Source organism: Larus michahellis, chromosome 3 (genome assembly GCF_964199755.1).
Source record: "Larus michahellis chromosome 3, bLarMic1.1, whole genome shotgun sequence".
Taxonomy (NCBI): Eukaryota; Metazoa; Chordata; class Aves; order Charadriiformes; family Laridae; genus Larus; species Larus michahellis.
In genome coordinates, this window is record NC_133898.1 from 96,849,505 (window position 1) to 96,861,974 (window position 12,470).

Consider the following 12,470-nt stretch of genomic DNA (forward strand, 5'->3'; position numbering starts at 1 on the left):
AGCGGGTCTTTTTTACCTTTTGACATTCTAACTTGACCCATAATGAGGCATCCACCAGCACGCCTTTTCAGTCCTTTCCAAAGAGCTGCCAAAACTGAAGAGATTTTTTTGAGAATAATCTGTGACCCAGCAAGGTTGGCTGTAAGGTTTGTTTGTTTTTCTCTCTCCCGCTGGTTCCTACTATTCTCTTACTCCCACATCCTATCCGACTCTTGTTTTCAAATGCATTCTTCAGCCTTCTCCTTCCCTACCTACTGCATCCTGTGTTCTGCTTTCTGACTTCCTTCTCTTTTCTTATAGCTTTTCTTTCCAGTTCCTGTTCGTTCTGGTCCCTGAGGAGCAAGGAGTGAAACATTAACAGTTGCTGGAGGACCAAGTTAATATGGCTGTTGTTATGAGTTTAGAGTTCAGGTGAGGGCTCCGGGAGACATCCTTTGTGTACAACATTGTGCCCCGGAGCTCTTTGCACCGTTTCATTGCTGGGGCAGCAGAGAGGAATGTGTATCTGTGCTTCACGCACTACCATCTACAGTCCAGCATTTACAATAAAAATACTGATAAAAGTCGATCTTTACTAAGATATGGATGTTCTTGTTATTGCAAGTTGGTTAAAAGGTGGTAAATTGCTCTGCTATTATCGCTTCACTGCGTGTCTCAGTTACAAAGAAGTTGAAAAGCTTCAGAAGTAGGGTAAGCAAAGCAACTGGATTTGAATCATCACACACGTCTTGACAAGAGAGTATGGGAGTTGCAGATATTTTGACAGTGGTTTGAAAAACGTGTCATTTCATGGTAAATTCAGCATGCATACCTGTGTCTTTAAGTCATATTGCTGCTTTTACAATAAGGGTCTGGCATTAGTAGGGGATATATCCCTGTGTTATCTGTACCTGTTTGTCAGTTGAGGATCACCATCCTCATAAATCTGTGCTTACAATATGTGTAGAAACTTCCTGTGCTGATGTCAACATCCTGAATGTGAATCACAGATATAAAATACTTCTATGACTAATAATAAGGCCGGAAAATGTAGGTCTTTATTATCTTTCTGAGGATACACTAAATTTGTGTATCATGAGCTTTTATATTGTCTGAAAATACAGCTTTACAGACTATATAAAGAAGAGCATTTTTTCAGCTGAGGTTAGCTGTAGCCAAAGGTTTGATCAGTCTGACCCTTGGCAGTCTGCAAAATCTACTACTCTAAATGGAAATCTGCCTGGAAGAAGAAACTTTTTAATATAATAGTCACTGTGCTGGCAAATTTATCTTCCTGCTAATTTCTTATGCCTGTGATGCCCAGATGGGTATCAGTTGTGTGCTAATGTAATCTTCTGTCCTGCTGGTTTATTTATAACCAGCATTGATCCATTTACGTATGGCTGCATATAGCAATTAGTTTTCATTTTTTATCTTATTTTACGCATTTCTGTGTATGGAAGACCTAAGGAGGAATCCACCTTGTAAAACAAGTTTGGTATAAATGGATTGGTGAGTACATATACCTGTCCTGTTGGGATATTATATACTTTTACCAATATCATCCCAACAGAGAAATAAATGTAAAGGAATTAAAACCTGATGTATTTGTTATCTATACCTGTATAAAAATTCACTGCTTTTCAGATTTCTAGATGATTCTGCATAGTTTTCAGTTAAGTCTTGTAATTTAAAATATTTGGTTTGGGAATGTAACTGTAGTAGGTAGTTATTTCTTGAAAGACTACTTAGTTTATTAATGAAAAAAAATTGATAAAGTGAAGGTGTTCTTAAAAAAATGGAGAAATAAACCTATATATATATATATATTAGTTTAATGCATCTCTTCTAACTTGTTTCAGGTTGAAGAAACTTCTTGAGCAGGAGAAGATCTATCAAGCCCGGAAGGAGAAGGAACATACAAAGAGACTCAATAAACTAAGAGAAGAACTAGTCAAACTCAAATCATTTGCACTCATGCTGGTAGATGAAAGACAAATGCATATTGAACAACTTGGTCAACAAAGCCAGAAAATACAGGACTTAAACCAAAAGCTAAAGGAAGAAGAAGAAAAGCTTAAAATTATCAGTGCAAAAACAAAAGAAGATGGGCAAAAACTGATGAAACTAGAGGCAGAACTTGAACATAAAACATCATCATTTTCTCAAGAACATGAGGAGATGACTGCTAAACTGGCTAATCAAGAGTCCCATAATAGACAGCTGAGGCTTAAGCTAGTGGGGTTGACTCGCAGAATAGAGGAGCTAGAAGAAACTAACAAAAATCTTCAAAAAGCTGAGGAGGAACTTCAGGAACTAAGAGATAAAATAGCAAAAGGGGAATGTGGGAACTCTAGCTTAATGGCAGAAGTGGAAAACCTCCGCAAGCGTGTGCTTGAAATGGAGGGGAAAGATGAAGAGATCACAAAAACCGAATCTCAGTGTAAAGAGCTGAAAAATAAACTGCAAGAGGAAGAGCACCATAGCAAAGAGTTGAAACTTGAAGTGGAAAAATTGCAGAAAAGAATGTCAGAACTAGAGAAGCTGGAAGAGGCTTTCAGTAAAAGTAAGTCTGAATGCACCCAGCTACACTTAAACTTGGAGAAAGAAAAGAATTTGACTAAGGATTTGATAAATGAGTTGGAAGTGGTGAAGACTCGAGTGAAAGACCTTGAGGCATCAGAAAGCAAATTGGAAAAGGCTGAAATAAGCTTAAAAGATGACCTTACAAAGCTGAAGTCATTTACTGTAATGTTGGTTGATGAACGAAAAAATATGATGGAGAAAATAAAACAGGAGGAAAAAAAGGTTGAGGGTCTAACCAAGAATTTTAAAGTTGAACAAGGGAAAGTTATGGATGTAACAGAGAAACTGATAGAAGAAAGTAAGAAATTTTTGAAGCTGAAATCCGAAATGGAGGAAAAAGTGTCTAGTTTGACAAAGGAAAGGGATGAGTTAATTGGCAAACTGAGAAGTGAAGAAGAAAAATCCTCTGAACTAAGCTGTAGAGTTGACCTGTTAAAGAAAAGAATTGATGGTATGGAGGAAGTAGAAAGAGAAATTACAAGAGGTCGAAGCAGGAAAGGACCAGAGCATGGTTGTCATGAGGACAACAAGATTAAAGAACTTACTGTTGAAATTGAAAGACTGAAAAAACGTCTCAAACAATTGGAAGTGGTGGAAGGAGATTTGATGAAGACAGAAGATGAATATGATCAGCTTGAGCAGAAATTTAGGACTGAGCAGGATAAAGCTAACTTTCTTTCTCAGCAGCTGGAGGAAATGAAACTTCAGATTGCCAAAACCAAAGCAATAGAAAAAGGTGAAGCAGTGAGCCAGGAGGCAGAGCTCAGGCACAGGTTTCGTCTGGAAGAGGCCAAAAGCAGAGATTTGAAAGCAGAAGTTCAAGCTCTTAAGGAAAAAATCCATGAGCTGATGAACAAAGAAGACCAGCTTTCTCAGCTCCAAGTTGATTATTCGGTTCTGCAGCAAAGGTTTATGGAAGAAGAAAATAAAAACAAGAGCATGGGGCAGGATGTTCTGAACCTAACAAGAGAGCTGGAGCTTTCTAAGCGTTACAGCCGTGCTCTGAGGCCCAGCATAAATGGACGAAGAATGGTCGATGTTCCCGTGACATCCACTGGCGTGCAAACAGATGCTGTAAGCAGTGAAGCAGCAGAAGAAGAAACCCCAGCAGTGTTTATAAGGAAATCCTTCCAGGAGGAGAATCACATCATGAGCAATCTGCGACAGGTGGGTCTGAAAAAACCCATGGAGCGTTCTTCAGTGCTTGAGAGATATCCTCCAGCAGCAAATGAACTTGCAATGAGGAAATCTTGGATACCATGGATGAGAAAGAGGGAAACTGGGGCTCAGGCAACTCCTGATAAAGGAGCCCGAACCCACGGTAGTCCAGCGCATCCCGGGGAGGTTGTGCTTTCACCGAAGCAGGGTCAACCTCTTCATATTCGGGTGACACCAGACCATGAGAACAGCACAGCTACTTTGGAGATAACCAGTCCAACCTCAGAGGAATTTTTTTCAAGTACCACTGTCATTCCTACTTTGGGAAATCAGAAGCCACGAATAACCATCATTCCCTCTCCAAACGTTATGCCTCAAAAAGGAAAAGGCAGTGAAAGTCCCATGGGCCCAGATCGTTCTATGTCTCCAGTTACTATAACAACGTTCTCCAGGGAAAAGTCCCCAGAGGGAGGGAGAGCACCCTTCGCCGACAGACCTGCGTCACCAATTCAGATTATGACAGTATCAACATCCGCAGCACCGGCAGAAATCTCTGTCTCTCCGCAATCACAAGATATGACCATGGGAAGGGCTGTCTTCAAAGTAACACCGGAAAAACAAACCGTCCCGACTCCAATCCGCAAGTACAATGCCAATGCCAACATTATTACGACAGAAGACAACAAAATCCACATCCACCTAGGTTCCCAGTTTAAACGCTCTCCCACTGCTGCAGCTGATGGTGCGAGTTCTGTGATAACAGTCAGACCGGTGAATATAGCAGCAGAGAAAGAAGTTGTGACGGGTACTGTCCTTCGATCGCCTCGGAACAACCTGTCCTCGCGACCTGCATCAAGCAAGGTGACAAGTACTATCACTATAACCCCTGTTACAACGTCTTCCACCCGAGGAACACAATCAGTGGTAAGCAGGGTAGTCTCATGATGTACTCTTCATAAAAAGGGCAACCATAGTTTGGGTTTGAGACACCAGCAGGGAAAAAATGTGTGGGGTGAGGAGAAACTCTTGACTTCCCTACATTTGTTTCAGGTATGAGCTTAACTATAAAATCAGAATTTGCCCGATTATTGTATTTTTGTACCAGTGTTGGACACTGGTATACTTTTGTCATTATCTCCCAAAGGGGTGACTTTCAAAGGAGGTCCTTTCAAAGTTCCTTTGAAGTTATTTTCATAATGGCAATCCTGTAGAATTGCAAGTGAGAGACGGAGAGGGAAAAAGAATGATGGAGATGACAGAGGCGGAAACTGTATTTTTATCTTTGGTGAGTGCAATTTCTGCATGATGATTTTTGGCCCAGCCGGTGGGTGTTTATAGTCTGATCATGCAGGCTGGTATTTCTTTGGTATAATCCCATTATAGTTATAATTCAATTAATATAATATCTGCTATAATACTGAACTCCAAAGGAATAAATAGGCAGACATGGTATCGTTGCTTACAGCTCCAAACCTCTTTCAGCCAGTAAACAGTAAAGCTCTTTCTGTTCCTCTGAAATCCTCAGCTTCTGTAAGTGCTGTATTACAATAGTGCTTCCTCTGACATATTTTTTGCAGCTTTCTCCCCGTGCCTCTGTGGTGGCATCTCACCTTCTTTTTCATACTTAAATCAGTTTCTCACCTCTGTCTTTAAACATAACGGACAATATTTATTGATAGTCCTTCCCCCAGGTTTATTATCCAACATGGTTTTGCATTGGTTTAGTTGGAAATACTCTAGGAAAGAAGAATTTAACCAAAATAGAAAACCATCAGTACTGCATTAGTCCAAAAGCTTATTTAGCTGCAGAGCCTGCAGCAGATGCTTAGGGGAAGATAATTTTAAGTGGGTAAACACACAGTAATGTTTCCTTCAGCGTCTGTTCTCGGTTTTTGGCAATAGGTGGGTATTTCTTTCTGAACCAGGGCCTGTAGCCACATCTTTGTGTTTAATAGACCGTGGCAGAGTTTTCTTCCATTTATTCTTCTAATTGCTTTTTGAACTCATTTATACTGTTGTTTCCACAACATCAGGGGGCAGTGAATTCAGTTGTGGGCTCTGGGAAAAATGCTCTTTTGTTTGATACCTTTTATGCAATACCTTCATTGGTTACAGCCTCTTTCTTGTATCTTGACAAATACTGAATAGTCATCCCCTGTTCATTTGTCTGCAGACCCCTGCAACACGCCTCTTCAGCCATCTCTTTCCAAGCTGAAACGTCAAAGTGTATTTAAGATACACTTCCACACTTTCGGAGAGAGGCTGCCATTCCCATTTAAGCTCTCTGACTTAAGAAATCTTGCATTCGTCATACAGATCTATTTGGACTTGCACATGCGCCCTCTCTCTCTCCCCACATAATACGTAATGTCTTGTAGATACTTTACTGTACAGTGTTTTCCTACATATTAGAGGCAACTGTTCATTTTTTAAAAAGTCTTGAACTAATTAATTTACAAACTCTTTTGTCTCTTGTAAGCTTGGAAAACTTTTTTTTCTAAGAGTTCCTCATTCTTTTTTACTAGATGTCTGCCTCTACTGTGATGATGCACTGAACCATGACAGACAAAACTTTTTTGTTTTGTTTTCAGCTGGCTAAAAAGTGGCTTCTTTCTTCACTTCATCCTCCCTGATTTGGAATGTAAGGAAAATAGTTCAACCATGAGATTTACTTTATCTTACGCTTCCCTTTGTTTTTTAAGGTCCGTAGTCAGATGAGCAGGGAACTTCGGACGAGCCCAAATGTGCCTGTTCCTCCCTAGCCTTCTGAAAAAAACATCCAGAAGTTGTATATTCACCATCTGTTTTGCAAATGGCTACTTTACAAACACATTTCAGTACCCCTAGTCAGAAAAAACAAGTTCTGATCATTTACTCCGTCACCCTAGAAGAAACCAACATTGATATAATTTTGGGGGTTGGAGTTCATGAAATCAAAGAAGACAAACTGATACACAGCTGCTTTCTTAGCTCACTGGTTTTAATTTTTTTCTTAACTCAGCTCATACAAGATGCTTTGTACAATGTACCAATGCAGTGCCAAGCTACAAAGGAGAAAATAATTCTGAAGTTCCTAGCTCTCATCTGTTGCTATAAAAAATTTGCAGTTACTGTTTTCATACTTGAAAACATTTAACTGTTCTTCCAATTTGAATTTACTGAGTTATCCTCAGTACTGCAGGTGAAGTTAATTTTAAGGTGCATACATGGTACTATTAAAAGCTCAGCGTGAGCTGTGCTGTTTCCCTGCATATATGAGTCCAAAACCAGAGGCTGTGGTTTCATGATGGACCATCATGATTTTGAACCTCATGAATCCCATGGATTAAGGGGTGTTACGGTTGTATTGATTTACACTGACATACACTGAAGAGTAGCTACAGATTTATATTCCCCTGATCCAGGTCCTCTTCTGAGTTCTGCAGCAGTTTTGATTTAGATAAAATGAAACCCTGATCCAAAGAAAGACACGGGCACCTGAAGGAGAACTTGGGAAAATTTTGAGCACTTAACCAAAAAGATGAACCAAAAAATTAACCCGAATGTTTTAGAGGTACTTCATGCTCTGCCTGCTGCACAAGCCCAAGGCCGGCCAGCTGAGCAGCTGGCCTCGTCACACCAGCAGTGCCACCAGCGTATTCCAGTCCCACAGGGGTCTCCACGGCAGGAGCTGATGTGATGGAGACTTTTTGACCAGTTGGATGAAATTCAGCATTTAACATAGAACCATTGCCACTTCGATTAAAAAAAAAAAAAGACCAGACCCTAAGCTGGTAGTTGCCTTTTATATGCTAGCCTATGGATCTGGGTACTTACCATAGAAGTGGAAAAAATGGGGTTTGGTCCTCCTTAACTTGATTAGAATCAGACCCACTCCCAGCAAAATACTTGGACTACCCTAGCAGACCTCACAGCTAATTTTTTTTATTACAGATGTATCACAGCACAACCAAAAATACATGGCTATAAGACCAGAGGGTATGCAGACCAAAATGAGCCTGAAACTGTAGCCTGGTTGTTAGTATTGCCTTAGCACATTAGCCCAAGTCCCTATTCCCAGGACAGTTCATATCGTTTACAGTAAAAATGCCACAGAATAAAAGCAAATATTCTTTGAGGAAAAAAAACAAACTGTGGTGCCTGTATCCTGTTTTTTGATTTAGGCCTTACGTTTGGCTGTAGGCTTAGTGGTGAGTTTGGATCTTCTTTGGTTACTAGGATGGTTGTCAGTCCGCACATCCCTGTGCACCCCACCTCCTACAAGCCTGGCATGCCGTGCCAGTTGTTCATGCTGCCAGGATACACACTGAATCCGGCGACAGGCAAATCTGCAGGGAGCAGAGGGAATTCCGGTTGCAGCAGAGCCAGTATAATGGCACGGCACCAACCATGCAGGGCGTCCCGTGACGGAGGCAACAAGGCACGGCTGAAAGGCTGTTGGGTGCCAGAGCTAACCGGGCACACGTTAAAGCTGCTATAAGGCTACTTTCATTTGGACAGCATTTAATTTGAGATCGGCATCTAAATTTAGCTCTTTGTAGGTGTCCCATATATGCTCTAAGCTTCTGCTAGAGTTCCTAGAGGTCCAGGGGTCAGCTCACTTGCCCGTATGGAGGTGCATGGTGCTATCTGCATGCCCTGTGGCAGTTGAGACACGTGCATGAGGCTGGTAGGTATAACACACACCTGTATCTTTCTGTAGTGGAAGCTGATGGGAAACCTCAGGTGGCACAGGATGTCTCAGTGCCGGCAACTGAGTCAGTTCCTACTTGTCAGTCCCCCCCTGCTCCACTGTGTGGAGGCTGGAGAGTGATGCAGCTGAGGTGCTGCTGGCTTCAGTGTGAGCTGAATTGCCCGCTGGGCTCCAGTGACTGTATTGACTAGTTCTCAAGTCCCACCTTTTGAGGATTCGGTTGCCTAAACATACTTCTTTAGTGTCGTTTGAAGTGATGTCAACTAACTTCCTAGTTGACTTGTCAACCTAACTTCCAGCTGCTTTATCAGAGGCTACAGGTCTCCTTCGGTCCCCTGTCTTATCTACCAGCCCTGTGCAGATAGTCCTGTGTCAGCCACTGAATGGAACCATTTCTGTCCAGGCCAAGCTGGTCCCTGATCTGATCAAAAACAAGTGCTGAAAAAGCACCTTTTTAATGAAAATATTCCAAAAGTAAATGTGTGCATGAAAGCACTCTTTTTGTGTGTCACTAAAATGCATTAAGCAGGATCTGTTATAAACCACTAAAACATGCTAAATGTTCTGTACATTCAAATTGCTTTTCTTCCTTTAATGGGACTCTCTGACCTTCCTGCAGCCTCACAGCTTAATATAGTTGCCAGAGTCCACAGTGAGCACCGATTATCGACCTAACCGGCTTAGCAGCTGCATGTATTTATCTCCCTCTCAGTAATGTATTTACTAACCTCGCTCCGGCCCCCTGTGCCCTTCCAGCAACACATACTGCCAGCTCAGAGCCAGCCAACATCACTCCGCGTCCCGTGGGGCCACGGCTCCGGCTCTCCATGCCGGCAGCGTAAGGGTTGGTTTCTGGTTGGAGCCGCATTCCTGTATCAAGACAGCAGCCTACAGACAAACTGGGCTGGAGGGAATTGCTTAGAGCTTGATTCTTGGAAGAAATGGCTAAGAGACAGTCAATTGTGTGGGTTCTCTGCCACAGGTGGGTACCGGAGAGTGTCCTCTGCGTGCTCACCCCGTCGCTCTCACCAAAGGGGACTGCTTGGTGAAGAGCCACCTTTGTGCCATTTCACTTGGCAAACACAAAATGCTTTTGCAGCTGCCTGTGAAGCAGGCATTAGCTTCCATGTGATCAACATGTTAGTATGCCCTAAGGAAGGCAACTAAGAAATTTAAAGCAAGTTAGAGTTCTTTTCAAAGTGCTTTTGAGCGATTTAGGCTTGAAATGAGTAACTTGAAAGCGCCCAAATCCTTAGTTAATAATTTACATGTGAATAAAGCTGAAGAAATGCCTGAGATTCCAGCTACTTCATTTGATTGCCTCATGTTTACACACTGTGGAGCTCTTTCAGGGAGTACAAGATGTTTGTCATTTGGGTTCCCTGGGATGTTGACATATTTTCCAAGGCTGATGGAATGCATTTGCATGTTTTGCCTTACAGAATTGTATGGGACTAACTTGTTTTGACATCTACATGTGAGTTCCATATTAGCCTTTAGACTGCTATTGTAAATGTTGCTTTTAGTTATTGAAAATGGCTTCCTTCCTGCCAGGCAGACAGCATTCAAGTTTTCCAATTGTGATTTTTTTTTTTGTGTACACATGGGGTTTTGAACTGTTCTTAGAAGATTAAGGAATGGTTTTCCTTTGAATACTCAGGATGCAGACAGAAGGCTCTGATGCTACTGGCTGGAAATTCTTCGAGAGGGAAAAATGTTCCTTCGTGGAGCATTTTTTAAGGGCATTTTCAAGTAAATGTGCAAATATGTGTTGCAGTCGATGCAATCCCCTAATCCAGTCTATTTCAGGAGTTTCGTTTTATTGTGCTTACATGTCATAAGTTGCAGAATTTAGTCATTTAGCAGATGGGTCTAGCCAGGATTCCAGGATCTTATGAGAAGTGTTCTCTTTTGTGAGGTCAAAGTCTTTGTCCATTATCTGAACAGAAAAAAGTCACATAATAAATTCAGCTGATACACTAAAGTTGTCACTGTTAACATTTGTATTTGTATTGCACGCTGCAGAAGATAAACCACATTTTCCTTTCAGAATTGTCATGATTAGAAGTATTTTCTTTAGGTCGTGGTCCATAAGGGGTAGCTTCCAGTTTTGGCCTTGCAGAGTATGTGCAACATTATCTGGCCAATGGAGATAGAAAATACCAGTTGGCCCTTTTGAATCTTTTTGACCTATCCAAGTGCATTTACACAGTGGGATTCAGTTGCCTAAACTATGTACTGATTGCCATTTTGAGAGCTATAGGAGAGCCAGCCTGGCCTCCAGCTAGTGTTCCAGAAAGGCACAGAGCCCTGGTAGGAGCCCTGTTGGGTCTGCCAGCCCCATGCTTGGGTCCTCAACCACATTCCATCCAGAAGAAAAAAAACATTAAAAATTTCTCAAGGCCAGTTTTTAATTTTTCTGAAGTCACCAAACTTGACAATAAGTATGCTTGGTAGGCTGTTGTCCAGGGCAGCAGACTGGCAGATAATAAAATGACCATGTCCAGACTGCTTTGAGGTATCCCTGGAAATCTAGGTTGCCTGCTTCACCCTCACTAGAGTTCATGAAGTTGTGGCTAGGGCTTGGAGGGGGAGAGCCCTCTCCCACATCCCTCCTCCCACAGCCACAGGAGAAGGAAATCCAAATCTTCCCTCTGTCTCTCTCTCCCAGCCCCTTCCCTGCACTTCCCAGTGCAGAAATAAGCGGCTCTGGCCATGGCCAAAGCATACTTTGGGAAGCGAAGTTCAATTTTAACTATAATGCTGAGAAATCTTGCTCCAGCACTGAAAATACGGCAGTTACTCTGGGTTCAGCGTTAGCCTCATGTGGCTATATTGTTTTGAGGGCCCGCTGCCTCTGTGCAGGATGCTAATATTGCATCTGTCTGACAGCTGAGCCAGCGTTTCGGTAGCCTGTAAGGCCATCCTGCTCTGTGTTGTGCTGTGGACTCGGAGTTTTGCAGGGATTCCCATCCCCATGACATCTTGATGCAAAACACTGGACCTCAGCTCTGGGAAAAACGTTTGATCGCAACTGTACCTTTGTCCCTGCTCTAGCAGTACGTGCTGTGGGCAGGTTCCAAATGTAAACGTTAATTTGCTAATAGGCATGATTTGGGACGTGGTGGCTTGAGAGGTAGAAGAAGAACCAATGAAAAGTATAAGATGAGCATATATGAGAAGAAAAAGTCCTCCATTCATGTCGTTTCTCTCTGTCTCTCTCTTTTGCAGACAGGACAGGATGGGTCATCCCCGAGACCTGCACCCACCCGCATTCCTGTGTCAAAAGGTATGAAAGCAGGAAAGCCAGTAGTGGCAGCCCCAGGAGCAGGAAATGTGACAAAATTCGAGCCTCGTGCTGAGACTCAGTCTATGAAAATAGAACTGAAGAAATCTTCAGCCAGCAGCTCTGCCTCCCTGGGCGGGGGTCAGGGCTGATGGCGGTGGCTCAGGGGGTATGTTCTGCAGGTTTTGCTGCTACCATGGAAGTCAGCCCCCTGTCTGTGTAGTTGCTCACGTTTACCTGTACTAATGGAGTCCTGCAGCTGTCACTCACAACAAACTAATAAGTGTGTGCACTGACTACTTAAGTAACAACAACCTTTTGTTTTCTTACTGAAGTTAAAATAATAAAAAAGAAGCCATCAAAAGGCAGTACGCCAGGAAGATTTTCAGCCTAGGAAGTGATAACGGGGCAACTGCACTAGGTTATTGATCTAGCCCGGGATTTCTTAATGATAGACTTCGTCACTTTCTAATAGATCAAAGGGAGTTTGGTCACTTCTACTACATTCTACTACATTGTCTTCCACCTTAACAGATCACTTTCCACCTTCGCTGCTGCATGGGGCACTTTTCTTCCTGCCTGTGATCACATTTTTTGAGATGCTGCATTGCCTAGGGAAGCAACGCCAGGAGACAGCACACTTGAGGTCGTGTTTTAATGAAAGCTAGTACCGCAGGGGTGGGAAGGAGAGGAAGAGAGGAAGGATGGGCGCTGTGTGACCAGCCTTCTCTCTAGGAGTCTCCCATCTAGTACCTAAAGGGGGCCTAC

General features: G+C 42.5%; 1 protein-coding gene across 6 annotated transcripts in view; it reads left to right on the plus strand.

Moving 5' to 3' along the window:
• FILIP1 (filamin A interacting protein 1) overlaps positions 1-12,470 on the plus strand; it is a 110,949-nt gene that overhangs the window by 90,384 nt on the left and 8,095 nt on the right. For 4 of the 6 annotated variants that reach the window (XM_074581349.1, XM_074581351.1, XM_074581350.1 and 1 more), the window contains 2 exons: positions 1,842-4,647; positions 11,648-11,871. In XM_074581349.1, coding sequence (XP_074437450.1) covers positions 1,842-4,647; positions 11,648-11,854 — 3,013 coding nt within the window. In that variant the 3' untranslated portion in view covers positions 11,855-11,871. The remainder of the gene's footprint in view (positions 1-1,841; positions 4,648-11,647; positions 11,872-12,470) is intronic. The other 2 variants (XM_074581352.1, XM_074581353.1) reach the window with 1 other exon arrangement.